The 15784-nt window shown below is 32.8% G+C and overlaps 1 protein-coding gene across 1 annotated transcript in view; it reads right to left on the bottom strand.

The window, feature by feature from the left end:
* The window catches only part of LOC127705750 (nuclear pore complex protein Nup160-like), a 240824-nt gene that overhangs the window by 24839 nt on the left and 200201 nt on the right, over positions 1-15784 (bottom strand). Inside the window, exons 31-32 of the mRNA XM_052210098.1 lie at positions 9013-9117; positions 2407-2548 (exon numbers count right to left, since the gene is read on the bottom strand). Of these exons, the coding sequence (XP_052066058.1) occupies positions 2407-2548; positions 9013-9117 (247 nt within the window). The remainder of the gene's footprint in view (positions 1-2406; positions 2549-9012; positions 9118-15784) is intronic.

The following is a 15784-nucleotide window of genomic DNA, read 5'->3' as shown; positions in this document are numbered from 1 at the left end:
TTATCTATCAATGCCAACTTTATCTACACAATGTAATGCAATGAAATATATCCTTTAATAAAAATAGATTATTATCTAATGAAAATGATATTTGCAAATCTGGACCCCCAAACAAGATCAAGTAAAAATTAACTCTCACAACAAACATAAAATTCCACATAACAATGTGACATCTACCTTCAAAATACACTCAACTTAAAAAAACTAGAGGATCTCAAGAGCCTGTGTCGCTCACCTGTATTTACTGATGCTTTGGAAATCATGTAAAATAAGGTTAAAGTCATAATTAACAGTATTAGATATTAGATATTATAATGAAATCTAAGATAATAACAAAAAACTGCAAAATTTCTGTAAAATTACTAACTCAGGGGCAGTAACCCAACAACGGGTTGTCGGATTCCTCTGAAAATTTCAGGGCAGATAAATCTAAATCTAATGAACATTTTTGCCACATGTCAGATTTGCTCTAAATGCTTTAGTTTCAGAGATATAAACCAAAATAACCTAATAATGATTATGGCCAAGTATGGTTAAATTTGTCTCAGTAGTTTCAGAGAAGAAGACTATAAAGGGCAATAAATCCTAAAGGGGTCGACTGACAATTTTGGTCATGATGACTCATTTGCAGATCTTACTTTGCTGAACATTATTGCTGTTTACAGTTTATCTCTATCTATAATAATATTCAAGATAATAACCAAAAACTGCAAAATTTCCTTAAGATTACCAATTCAGGGGCAGCAACCCAACAACAGGTTGTCAGATTTGTCTGAAAATTTCAGGGCAGATAGATCTTGACATGATAATCAGTTTTACCCTTTGTCAGATTTACTCTAAATGCTTTGGTTTCAGAGTTATAAGCCAAAATCTACATTTTACCCCTATGTTCTATTTTTAGCCATGGTGGCCATCTTGGTTGGTTGGTGGGGTCATCGGACACATTTTTAAAACTAGATACCCTAATGATGATTGTGGCCAAGTTTGGTTAAATTTGGCCCAGTGGTTTCAGAGGAGAAGATTTTTGTAAAAAGCTAACTATGACGATGACGACGACGGACGACGGACGCCAAGTAATGAGAAAAGCTCACTTGGCCCTTCAGGCCAGGTGAGCTAAAAAGTAGTTATAAAGAAATTTTTGACAACTCCTGACTAAAATCAAATAAGCAGATACAATCATTGATAGACAATCTATACACATACTTATTAATTACTAAATTTAAAAAAAAAATCCTCAAAGGGTTTTCATGTTAATGAACAGATACTGCCTGCCGCACAGTCCAAAATCAATAACCAATTTTTCTTTGTGAAATCCTGTTAATTAGTGACAATCAATTTTTTTTTAAGAGTTATGCCCCATGAGCATTAATTATTTTCGAAATTGCATTGCATTTGTTCTCAAGCCTTCATTTGTCCAAGGTGTTTGTAAAGAGATATAAAAGATTTTTTCTAGTTATTCCCCTTGGACAAATAAATTATATCCCAAAGGAGAGGACAATAGCATCTGTGTGTCCTTTAAGTAGGCTAGAAATAGAAAACCTAGTTTTTAAAATGTAAGATATTACATTTCATTTATTGGTGCTAAATTATGTCTGCAAACCATTAGTTTTCTTGTTTGAATTGTTTCACATTTGTCTTTTCGAGGTGTACATTGACCTATAGTTGTAAATTTCCATGTAATTTGGTCTCTTCTGGAGAGTTTTCTCATTGGCAATCATACCAAATCTTCTTATCTTTTATATGTACATCAAAATGATTTATGAATTGTACTGTCACACATGAATTTATGGATGATTGAAAAGTAGTCTTTACTTACCCTAAATCGTACTGGATTTCACATGCTTAAATATGTGAAAAATGTTTGTTTTATATTGCAATTACTTTCAAACCACATCAATGATTTGATGATGTCAGATATTTTGATGCAAATTTTGAATGCTTTTCTTTAATAGTTATATATTGCAAACAACATATTTAATTTGGATGCATTATCATCTGCCACTTTTACTGTTTGGTTTGCCCATAAGTGCACTTTTACTGTTTGGTATGCCCATAAGTGCACTTTTACTGTTGGGTATGCCCATAAGTGCACTTTTACTGTTTTGTATGCCCATAAGTGCACTCACTGTTTGGTATGCCCATAAGTGCACTCACTGTTCGGTATGCCCATAAGTGCACTTTTACTGTTTGGTATGCCCATAAGTGCACTCACTGTTTGGTATGCCCATAAGTGCACTTTTACTGTTTGGTATGCCCATAAGTGCACTTTTACTGTTTGGTATGCCCATAAGTGCACTTTTACTGTTTGGTATGCCCATAAGTGCACTCACTGTTTGGTATGCCCATGAGCGCACTTTTTATGCCATGAACATTTTACTGGTAACTGTAAATGAAAGGATTTTCTACCTTGAATGAGTTGACAAGCCATGTTGGTAGTGGAAACCCATGTGACAAAAGTTTAACAGCCACACATCTGTGATACTGTGATGTTTTCTCTTCATACATCTCCAGGTAGTTTTGTAATAAACTCCAGCCCATATCTGCTGCACTGTAAAGAAGTCAAATTGACACACATTTAAAGCTCCAGTGTCTATATGATTAAAGTGAAACCTCTCATTGCTGTTACTTTCTGATACGTTGCAAAACACATAAATAAAGGAAAGCAAACTAGAGGCTCTAAAGAGCCTGTGTCGCTCACCTTGGTCTATGTGCATATCAAACAAAGGACACAGATGGATTCATGACAAAATTGTGTTTCGGTGATGGTGATGTGTTTGTAGATCTTACTTTACTGAACATTCTTGCTCCTTACTATTATCTTTATCTATAATAAACTTGGCCCAGTAGTTACAGTGGAAAATATTATGTAAAAATTTACAAAAATTTACAAAATTTATGAAAATTGTAAAAAATTGACTATAAAGGGCAATAACTCCTTAAAGGGACAATTGACAATTTTGATCATGTTGACTTATTTGTAGATCTTACTTTGCTGTACATTTAGACGTTTACAGTTTATCTCTATCTATAATAATATTCAAGATAATAACCATAAGCTGCAAAATTTTCTTAAAATGACCAATTCAGGGGCAGCAACCCAACAACGTGTTGCCTGATTGGTCTGAAAATTTCAGGGCAGATAGATCTTGACCTAATGAACAATTTTATTCAGTCAGATTTGCTCTAAATGCTTTGGTTTCAGAGATATAAGCCAAAATCTACATTTTACCCCTATGTTCTATTTTTAGCCATGGCGGCCATCTTGTTTGGTTGGCCGGGTCACCGGACACATTTTTTTAAACTAAATACCCCAATGATGATTGTGGCCAAGTTTGGACAAATTTGGCCAAGTAGTTTCAGAGGAGAAGATTTTTTTAAAAGATTACAAAAATTTATGAAAAATAGTTAAAAATTAACTATAAAGGGCAATAACTCCTTAAGGGGTTAACTGACCATTTTGGTCATGTTGACTTATTTGTAGATCTTACTTTGCTGAACATTATTGCTGTTTACAGTTTATCTCTATCTATAACTAGAGGCTCTAAAGAGCCTGTGTCGCTCACCTTGGTCTATGTGCATATTAAACAAAGGACACAGATGGATTCATGACAAAATTGTGTTTTGGTAATGGTGATGTGTTTGTAGATCTTACTTTACTAAACATTCTTGCTGCTTACAATTATCTCTATCTATAATGAACTTGGCCCAGTAGTTACAGTGGAAAATATTTTGTAAAAATTTACAAAAATTTACAAAAATTTATGAAAATTGTAAAAAAATTGACTATAAAGGGCAATAATTCCTTAAGAGATCAATTGACAATTTTGGTCATGTTGACTTATTTGTAGATCTTACTTTGCTGTACATTATTGCTGTTTACAGTTTATCTCTATCTATAATAATATTCAAGATAATAACCAAAAGCTGCAAAATTTTCTTTAAATTACCAATTCAGGGGCAGCAACCCAACAACGTGTTGCCTGATTGGTCTGAAAATTTCAGGGCAGATAGATCTTGACCTAATGAACAATTTTATCCTGTCAGATTTGCTCTAAATGCTTTGGTTTCAGAGATATGAGCCAAAAACTGCATTTTACCCTATGTACTATTTTTTATCCATGTCGGCCATCTTGGTTCGCGGGCGGAGTCATCGGACACATTTTTTAAACTAGATACCCTAATGATGATTGTGGACAAGTTTAGTTAAATTTGTCTTAGTAGTTTCAGAGGAGAAGATTTTTGTAAAAGATTACAAAAATTTACGAAAAATGGTTAAAAATTGACTATAAAGGGCAATAACTCCTTAAGGGGTCAACTGACCATTTTGGTCATATAGACTTATTTGTAGATCTTACTTTGCTGAACATTATTGCTGTTTACAGTTTATCTCTAACTATTATAATATTCAAGATAATAACCAAAAACTGCAAAATTTCCTTAAAATTACCAATTCAGGGGCAGCAACCCAACAACGGGTTGTCAGATTCATCTGAAAATTTCAGGGCAGATAGATCTTGACCTAATAAACAATTTTACCCCATGTCAGATTTGCTCTAAATGCTTTGGTTTCAGAGATATAAGCCAAATTCTACATTTTACCCCTATGTTCTATTTTTAGCCATGGCGGCCATCTTGGTTGGTTGGCCAGGTCACCGGACACATTTTTTAAACTAGATACCCCAATGATGATTGTGGCATAGTTTGGTCAAATTTGGCCCAGTAGTTTCAGAGGAGAAGATTTTTGTAAAAGTTTACGGACGACGGACGCAAAGTGATGAGAAAAGCTCACTTAGACCTTTCAGGTCAGGTGAGCTAATAATATTCAAGATAATAACCAAAAACGGCAAAATTTCCTTAAAATTACCAATTCAGGGGCAGCAACCCAACAACGTGTTGCCTGATTGGTCTGAAAATTTCAGGGCAGATAGATCTTGACCTGATTAACAATTTTACCCCATGTCAGATTTGCTCTAAATGCTTTGGTTTCAGAGATATAAGCCAAAATCTACATTTTACCCCTATGTTCTATTTTTAGCCATGGCGGCCATCTTGGTTGGTTGGCGGGGTCACCGGACACATTTTTAAAACTAGATACCCCAATGATGATTGTGGCTAAGTTTGGTTTAATTTGGCCCAGTAGTTTCAGAGGAGAAGATTTTTGTAAAAGTTTACGGACGACGGACGCAAAGTGATGAGAAAAGCTCACTTAGACCTTTCAGGTCAGGTGAGCTAATAATATTCAAGATAATAACCAAAAACGGCAAAATTTCCTTAAAATTACCAATTCAGGGGCAGCAACCAAACAACGGGTTGTCCGATTCATCTGAAAATTTCAGGGCAGATAGATCTTGACCGGATAAACAATTTTACCCCATGTCAGATTTGCTCTAAATGCTTTGGTTTCAGAGATATAAGCCAAAATCTACATTTTACCCCTATGTTCTATTTTTAGCCACGTTGGCCATCTTGGTTGGTTGGCCGGGTCACTGGACACATTTTTAAAACTAGATACCCCAATGATGATTGAGGCCAAGTTTTGTTAAATTTGGCCTAGTAGTTTCAGAGGAGAAGATTTTTTTAAAAGATTACTAAAATTTACGAAAAATGGTTAAAAATTGACTATAAAGGGCAATAACTCCTTAAGGGATCAACTGACCATTTTGGTCAAGTTGACTTATTTGTAGATCTTACTTTGCTGAACATTATTGCTGTTTACAGTTTATCTCTATCTATAATAATATTCAAGATAATAACCAAAAACGGCAAAATTTCCTTAAAATTACCAATTCTGAGGCAGCAAACCAACAACGGGTTGTCCGATTCATCTGAAAATTTCAGGGCAGATAGATCTTGACCTGATAAACAATTTCACCTAAGTCAGATTTGCTCTAAATGCTTTGGTTTCAGAGATATAAGCCAAAATCTACATTTTACCCCTATGCTCTATTTTTAGCCATGGTGGCCATCTTGGTTGGTTGGCCGGGTCACCGGACACATTTTTTAAACTAGATACCCCAATGATGATTGTGGCCAAGTTTGGACAAATTTGGCCTAGTAGTTTCAGAGGAGAAGATTTTTGCAAAAGTTTACGGACGACGGACGACAGACGCAAAGTGATGAGAAAAGCTCACTTGACCTTTCAGGTCAGGTGAGCTAAAAAGGGGTACTATCCAAACTGACTGACATGACTGACATGGTGTAAGCTATGTATGATGGGGGATGCATGGATTTGGGGATTAAAGGACATTGCATTTGTGCGAATAAATACTAGTTTGCACAACTTTAACCTAAATTTCTACCTGTAAATTTAATATGCTGGTAAATACAACTCAAAAAAATCCTCAAGTTAACAGGTTCAGTTTACAGATAACACACAGCTAATTTTATAAGAAAATTATAGGAAAATCATTATATTTTACAATCATGCTTGTAGTAAGTTCCTATGGTCACGATTTTCCAAATTTCTTGTTTTGACAGGGTACCCCCAGATACTGTATTGTATGGGGAATATTTGACATGGAAATAAAATTATTGCGCTCTTTGTTTGTGGTATAAATAGTACTTATGATATAGTTTACATATCAAATATATCATATAACAAAAGCGGAAAGTATTTAAGTGATTTTAGTATAGGTTTTTCAGCATTTTTTATAGTTAAAAATTTGCCCGAAATTTACAACACTTTTATTGAAAGTAAAATGATTACGAGTATCATCACCATATTTTTTACTCTGATTTAAGCAATAAAGCACAGTGCATGTGTGTGCAAAATTTCATGTGTGAAATAAAAGTCGTTTAGAAGAAATTAGCAATTAAAATTAAGTCTACATTTTGGCATAGATAAAACATAGATTATCTCCTGCCATTAATCATGTTGTAGCTTACATCATAAGGTCATTTACAAGGACAGTGGTCATACAATACATTTCTCATTTTTTCTTGTTTTGTGGTTGATTTATTTGTTTTGAATAGACAGCTAACTTTGAAATTTATTTTCTTCAGAGGTTTTGTGTCTGTTTTCAAAACTAAAATTTTTTTTTTGACTAGAAATTTTGTTTTAATAAGAATCAGTCAGTTTCATTTCACACCTGGAATATGGCACATCAGTTCTATGTTATGGACTTGCAAGATGTTTTTCGACCTTAAATTAATCCCACTCGGTGTGAACAACAACAAAAATGTACCACTGTTCATGCTATAAATTATACAGACACAACTGCATTAGTTCCAAAGATGATTTGGCATTTGGTTTATCCAAGCAATTCACTGAAGCCAATGACCTACATGTGCCAAGCATACATATTCAATCAATTTACCATTGTTTCAAATTTGATTTTTTTTTCTATGAAAAGTATAACATTACAATATAAAAAAGATCTGAAAGTTTAATTCATAGGATCAGTTATAAAAGGCCCCAACAAGACGAATTGTAATTCCAAACAAAAATCTTACAGTTTCATTTATGACAACAAAAAATAAAAAACTTCGCCGATTGCAGCCTGATAGGACTGCAGAGGTCAAACCATAAACAATTCGGGCAAGTATGGACACAAAATTCAAGCTTGATATTGTCTGAATTCGGATTGTGATCAAATTTTTGACATAATGTAGGTTTCTGACACAAAATAAATGTGGTCAAAGATCTTAAAAATCTGAAATGGGATATTTAATTTACCTAGTATGGTCTGATGTCCAAAATCTTAGAACAAAGTTAAATTTTGAATTCTTCAATCTTTAAAATTGACTAAATTGGAAATTGGGCTCATAATAAAAAAATCTAAGGCCACACCAAATTAATACCTCGTTTGTTGGATTACAAAGGTGTTAATTGTAAAAGGTCAACCAGATGGAGTTACAAACGAAGGGACGCACAGACAGGAAAACATTATGCCCATCTTCTAACATAGGTGGTGCATAAAAAACAGACTCATCTAATGGCTTCTGTCATATATTAACTTTTTACTTTTTTGTTTATATCCTAGTTGCTGATAATTTTTGCTATTTACAGTTTTATCTTTAGTCTATGAAATAAGTGACAATAAATGGGGAATGTGTCCATGAGACAGATATGATGCTACCGCTCAGGGTTTTCGATGGCGGTCGCCATTTTTGCATTTTGTAAAAAATTAATAAAATGCTTCGCTGAGCGCAGCCTGATACGACTGCAGAGGTCTAACCCTGAACAGTTTTTTTGGACACAATATAGGTTTCTGACACTAAATAAATGTGGTCAATAATCTTACAAATCTAATGTTCAATACTGAGAAATTGAAGATTTCTTCTTGAAACTTTTCTAAAATTAGAATTTTCGAAAAATTTGGGGGGAAAAATATGAACCCTTTAAAAAAATCGTATACCTCCCCCCACCCCCAACTTTTGGAATCCCCCTTGGAGCATTAACCATCAAACTCAATCCCAGTCTTTCCTTTGTAGTATGGAACCATTGTAGGGGAGGTAACTCTAATGCAAAAAAACAAAAAACAAACAAAGAATAATCAATTCTGAGTATAAAAATTTATTACAACTGAACCCTTTGATATACACTATTATAATATTATATGTATTTAAATCACAGTATTTGATGTTTCTAGAAACAGCTAAAAAATATTTTTTACTAGAACTAGCAAACAAATAGCAAAAAGTACCAACATTAAGAAACAAAGCTAAAGTTATTGTCCATTAACCAGGAAACCCTTGTTTTCCCCCTTTTTTGCCCCTATTTCCTAAACAGATTGAGCCATAACCCCCCAACACCAATCCTTACCATCCTTTTGTGGTGTGGAAACTTGTGGTATAATTTCAGACAATTCTATACACTGTTCCACAAGTTATTGTCTGGACACTAGAAAAATGCTTATTTGGGCCCCTTTTTTGACCCCTTTTTCCTAAACCATAGGGACCATAACCCTCAAAATCAATCCCAACCTTCCTTTTGTGGTTTCAAAACTTGTGTTTAAATTTCATAGATTTATATTTACAGATGGACAATATCTTTAAATATAAGATTATCACCTTGAATTCTGCATTACACAAGACAAGGTCACATTATTATCCTGAAGCCAGTCATAACAGTCTGTTGCCATGATACCAACGTTTGATCTTGCTAAATTGACACATCTGCAAAAGGAAATATATCAAATTTTTTATGGCATGCATATGAACATAATAATATAACATTATAATATAATCCTATGGCATGCACATAATAATATAACATTATAATATAATCCTATGGCATGCACATAATAATATAACATTATAATATAATCCTATGGCATGCACATAATAATATAACATTATAATATAATCCTATGACATGAATATTATAATATAACATTATAATATAATCCTATGACATGAATATTATAATATAACATTATAAAATAATCCTATGGCATGCACATAATAATATAACATTATAATATAATCCTATGACATGAACATAATAGTATAACATTATATAAATCAGTGATATTGTTGTCTTTTTTCAAAACTACCTCTACCGTTTTTTTATTGGGAAAAATGCATATTTTTTATTGAAATTGGGAAACTTGTATATTTTATTCTAAACACATCTCCCGATTTTTTGCTGACCTTTGCTGTCTTTTTTGCACTGTTTTTTTCATGTATATTTTGGTTGTCAGACATTTTAAACCTGAAAGGTACTTTTCAGAGAGGGGAAAGAAACAGAAGCAATGATGGTACTTAATGCATTGAAAACCACATGTGTTACAAACACCATGATGATTCTGATCAGAAAACCGGATCTCAAAAGTGCTTTCTAATATCAAAATTATAACATACTATATTACAAACATTACTACCAATGTCATCAATGTTTGGGGAATATGTAAAACTTTTGATGAATTTTAAGCCATTTTTTTTAGTAATTGGGAATTTTCTCTAGGAGAAAAGGCAGAATTTCGGCTGAAAATTGAGGCAAACAATATCACTGTAAATAAAACATAGCTTGGAGGGTGATAGACCAGATTGTTACCCTGAGAAAACATTGTAAACCCGGAAGGTGTAACAATCTGTGTTTATTTAGTAGGTATATCCCTATTGACTATATAGTTCAACCAATTTAATTTTGAATCCATACTGAATCACAGAAAAATGGTTTGAACCGACCTCCAAAAGATCCATGATTCTGTAATGAGGAGTACCAAAATTGATACCATGCTAAATTTCACATCCGTGAAAATCAAATAACTGAAGTTTTGTTTTATTTTTTTAAATATTTGGAACAATTTGCTGAAAATTGAGGCAAACAATATCACTGTAAATAAAACATAGCTTGGAGGGTGATAGACCAGATTGTTACCCTGAGAAAACATTGTAAACCCGGAAGGCGTAACAATCTGTGTTTATTTAGTAGGTATATCCCTATTTACTATATAGTTCAACCAATTTAATTTTGAATCCATACTGAATCACAGAAAAATGGTTTGAACCGACCTCCAAAAGATCCATGATTCTGTAATGAGGAGTACCAAAATTGATACCATGCTAAATTTCACATCCGTGAAAATCAAATTACTGAAGTTTTGTTTTATTTTTTTAAATATTTGAAACAATTTGCATGGATTTTTCTAGCATTCCACAGGGTCCGGCAAAACACCTACATTTTTTCCCAATTTTTGGGGAAAAATTCCCAATTGATTACAAAACTCATTTTCATCTTTATTATTCAAGACAGAGATGTTTATTATGTTCAACCGCTAGCTTTATGCCGAAAATTGCCAACAAGTAATGTGTAAATCCCAGTTGAAACATAATGACTGACAAAAAACAACATTGACAAACAATGGCTGCCAAAACACAGGAAGTGAAGAAAATTACAAAACCAGATGGAATAGGATCCCAGTTACGGCAACCAGTCCGGTACCCACGAATGTAGTTCTTAAAAAAAATGTATAACTTTTATTTAAGATGGTGTAGTTTTATTATTACACAAGTTCTGTAACTGAATGTAGATTTATTTGAAAGGGTAGGCTTTCTAGCTTGAATTTCTGTAAAAATTTTGATTGATTTAAATGTAATCAGGCGTCGGTACATAGAGTAAATTGCTTAAATTCTAGCCTTTATTCTTCCCCGGAAATAGACGGACCTGCCCTGTTGTCAATCAAAACAAAATTTTGCAACCGAATGCCGGTCATGAGGCACTGAGATTGTACTTAGAAACTTCGAAACAAATGCCATACATGAAACAGAAGTCCCAAGGTGGCTATCAAAATTATTTATTGGACAGCACCCCATTTATTTACTATGATTTTAAATGCGTTTCAATGGGGCAAATAACTGGGTCCCTGTTCCAGATCAAATTCCGGAAACGGATAAGGCTATAATTCCGGGTTTGCAGATAAAATACAATAAAAAAACAAAAAAATGATTTGTATAGTTCTTAATATACAAATCCTTGAAATAAATAAATTAAAAAAAAATTCAAGCATGTGACAGCTATGCAGTGTTCTTCTCAGGATTTTTGGATAGCACCAGGGTAACGCATGTGGACTGCTTGGTGAAATGATTCATACAATCAGTTGTGTCGCGTTGCGTCCCGTTGCTTAGCTATATTTCTAGTAACTGTAGTTTTTATGTCTCCTGTTTTGTTTTAATGCTGTGGTACTGTGTTATGTAGACATTGAAAATTATTGGTAAAAAAGAAGTAAATCAATAAACAGTTTGACATGTTTACATGTACTTTAATATTTTTTAAAAATAAATAAAACATGATACATTACAAAATATTCATCTAAATTTAAAGTTATTAAATCTTTTATAAAATCAATGATCAATAAGAATAAAATATCATTTAAAAGAGAACAAAAATGTTCAATTTAAAAAACTTTCTTATTTCTAGAATGAAAGATGTTGTATTGTGAAAGGATTCCTGTCATAAGGAGATATAAAATTAACAAGAATAAATATTTTATTATTATTTGAACCAGTTTCTATCTTAAATTTTAATAAAAAGAAATTTTTCATAAATTTCAAAACATTTTGCCTTAGATTTCATGTAAATATTAACTTTTCTTGTCTTTAGTGATAATCAAACATAGATACAGACTTAATACTGCACTGAAATCTAAATCTTTTTTTTGGTCATGTTCCATTTAAAAAGAATTCCTAAATCTATAAATTCAGTGGCGGATTTACCGGGGGGGGGCACAGGGGGCACGTACCCCCCCAGTCGGGGTCACCAAAAAATTTTCTTGATTTGACTTCCTAAACTGGTCGTTAATTGACCCCAGCTTCAACATGTGTGATTTATGACAACTTATCGATGGGTGTGTAAATATTGACACCTTTGTGTAATGTCTATATCCAAAGGCATTTATGTAAACTATATGTACATGTACATGCTGATTGGAATTAATATGAATATATTTATTGGTTTCTAATACAATATTACAGGATCAAGATCGATTAACAAGTGAAATCTTCTGATCAGAAAAGAAATTACCAACTAAAATCGGTCTTAAAAGAATATGTAAAAATAGATGTTTAGTGTCAAGAATGTTAGTATCGATATAAGATACGTCTTTTTTACCAAACACTCACATTTTATACTGTTTCTGGGGAATGTGCCTTTCTCAGAATAGTCTTTTTTGGACTTTATTAAACAAGAAATGATTTTTTTCAATGCATACAGCATTTTTTTAAAACTGAATATCGTGTTTTTTTCACTTATTTTTTTTATGGAAACAAAACCTTCCACAAACATGAATGGTCTGTGCCTTATATATAATCATTAATAAAATGATATTGTAACTTAGAAAACCTACTTATATTTGAGATGAAGAACAGCAATAAAAGCTTATTACGTGTTTTTTGCTGTGCATGTACTGATTTTGTGTCATGGATGGATACCCCATATCCTTTCTTTTGATATTATAGTACAGTAATATGTGTATATTTTTCTTGTTTTAAATACCATGTATGAGGGTATGAATATGTTACCGTAAATGAGGGTATGAAGGGGGGTTTACAGATTAGAGAATAATTGTCAAAATGTTAAGGCTAGAAAAAAATGGGCCCCAAAAATATAGAAAACAGATTAAAGCTGTGATGAACTGTAAAAAATAGAGGACAATTGGCAGCAAATAAAAGAGTAGAAAGAAATTGACCCAAAAATAATGAAAAGATATAAAAATGAAGACCCGACCCCCTACCCCATCCCCAAAACGACCACCATCATCCCCAATACATGACACCAACACCATCCAAACTCGCACATATGCATATATAAAAAAATCTTTTAATTTTGGTTTCGTGGTGCCCCCCCAGACATCGAGGTTCTGGATCCACCCCTGAAATTTATCCTAGTTCTATAGATCTATAAGTAACCCTATTCAATGTCAACAACTAAGTCTCCCTATTTTCCCGCCTAAATGACAGGAAGTAGATATAAATAGATTTAACATGTGCTTATGGATAAAATTTGCAAATCACTTCTGTTATTCATTAATTATCATATGGATATAGATATCCAGTTTGAAGGTACAGTCATGCATTTTATTTATAAAATAGAATAGATTGCAGTTTAAATTGTAAATAATCTTGGGTATTCTATGTGAACTAACTGGGTCATGTGATCCGTCCCCTTTGAATTACTTGTTGACAGATACTATGATAGTTTGAAACCGGAATATCATGCCATATAAACTATGTCAAAATTAAAGATAATTTGGCCATGGTTTAATCAGAGTACTATTATATAAGTATTGAGAAGTGTATAATGGTCAATTATACGTAATGAGCCAACTTTATAATGTACAAAATGTGTACCCTCGTGTGTGTACAACTATCGGGTCAACACGGTTTGTGTACAAAGTATTTGCCGGTTGTCAGGTGGTGAGTGAAGCCATAAAATAGTTATCTACGATCATAAAGTTATGATCTCTTAATTAAAACACAAAAGAATCATTTTACAAGTGTAAATTACATCGATTAAATCCAATCAACAAAGGTTAACCTCATAAAGGTACACAAATGTAAATCGATCACGTGGTGTAAACAATCTGAACTGGTTTGAACTGGTCAAATTTCACCTGGAATTTTATACCGCACTGAAAAGATTAAACAAGTCGTTTAAAACTTTACCGATTTTTGATTTTTTAACTAAAAGTTTTAGCACCACGGAGAAATATAATACATCGCGGTAAGAACGATACCACCACGGTAAAAAATTATACATCGCGGGCCTGCGGTCCTTTAAGGCCCTGGGGAGAACACTGAGCTATGAAATAACAACCCTGAAATTGAAAACTAAAAGATATATAAAAAAAAAAGAAAAAAGAAACAGGATATATTTTATACAGAAAAATATTTTAGTTCACAAATTTTCATGTAAAAATAAAATAAAATGTGAAAATACTTGTCTTTTTCACCAAAAAAACAGAACAGAAAATTGAATTATTAATAGCATTCATGTAGTTTCTTACTTTATTTTCACCATGTTCACCAAAAAAGAAAATTTTTATTGAACTAAACACACTAAAACTAGCATTTGATATATAGGTTGTTTTTCCCAATTTCACTGAAAACCGCGTCAAAAAATTCCCAAAACTGGCTAGGGTCCTTTTTCCCAAAATACCTAGATAAACCCCTGATTTGACAATAGTCCATGCTTATTACTCATTTTTTAAGAAGTGGATGCCTGCAACAAATTTTAATATTAGCGCTTGACACAGGTCTCAATTTGGATTGTAATTAAATATTTGACACATAATAGGTTTATGGCACTGAATAACTGTAGTCAAAGAACTTAGAATTGGTTATATGATTTGAATTTATATTAAATTTTTTGCTTTTGTGCAATACACTTTGCTAATAGAATTGACCCTCCCCCCAATTTTTTTTTAACTCCCTCCTTTTTTTGCCCCCAAAAAATATTATTTGAAGAAATTTTCTTTTTAATTTCTGAAATCTGAAATGAGAAAAAAATTGTCCCCTCACAATTTCTTTTTTAACCCCCCCCCCCCCCCCCCATTTTTTTGTTCACCTACCCCCTCCCCCTTTTCCAAAAAAAATGAATTCTTTCCCTCATAATACGGGCATAATTTCAATTCAAATTTCCAATGGAGTTTGCATCCATAATTACCCATTTAAATACATCATAAAAGTCTTAAAGTAGAAAATCACATACATAATCATGGTTAAAATTAATATTCCTTAATCAGCATTTAATAGTAACTTTTAAAAATAAATTGACAGCTAATCACCAAGATAATACAACATTTCTTTATACATAATTTAAAAGCAGCGTAAGCGAGGTAATCGAAACACAACATTGTACTTTAATAATTGTCCATTAACCAGGAAACCCTTATTTTTCCCCCTTTTTTGCCCCTAATTCCTAATAAAATGCTCCGCTGGGGCGCAGCTTGATACGACCGCAGAGGTCGAACCCTGAACAGTTGAGGCAAGTATGGACACAACATTCAAGCCTAATACAGCACTGAATTTGGATTGTAATTAAATATTTGACACAGCATAGGTTTCTCACACAGAATGAAAGTGGCCTAAGAACTTAAAAATTTTTAATTTACCTATTCAAACCACATCATTATTATTTGCTTTTATATATAAATCATAAATAACCAATTTAAAATGGAAAATTTTAAAGAAAAAAAAGGGAAATAAAAATCCCCCCAAATTTTTGGAACCCCCTTATGATTCATCACCTCCAAACTCAATCCCAGCTTTCCCTTTGTGGTATGGTACCTTGCAGTACAATTTCAGAGAGATCCATACACTTGAACACAAGTTATTGTCTGGA

Source organism: Mytilus californianus, unplaced genomic scaffold (genome assembly GCF_021869535.1).
Source record: "Mytilus californianus isolate M0D057914Y unplaced genomic scaffold, xbMytCali1.0.p SCAF_6, whole genome shotgun sequence".
Taxonomy (NCBI): Eukaryota; Metazoa; Mollusca; class Bivalvia; order Mytilida; family Mytilidae; genus Mytilus; species Mytilus californianus.
This window is presented reverse-complemented; position numbering and strand designations above follow the sequence as displayed.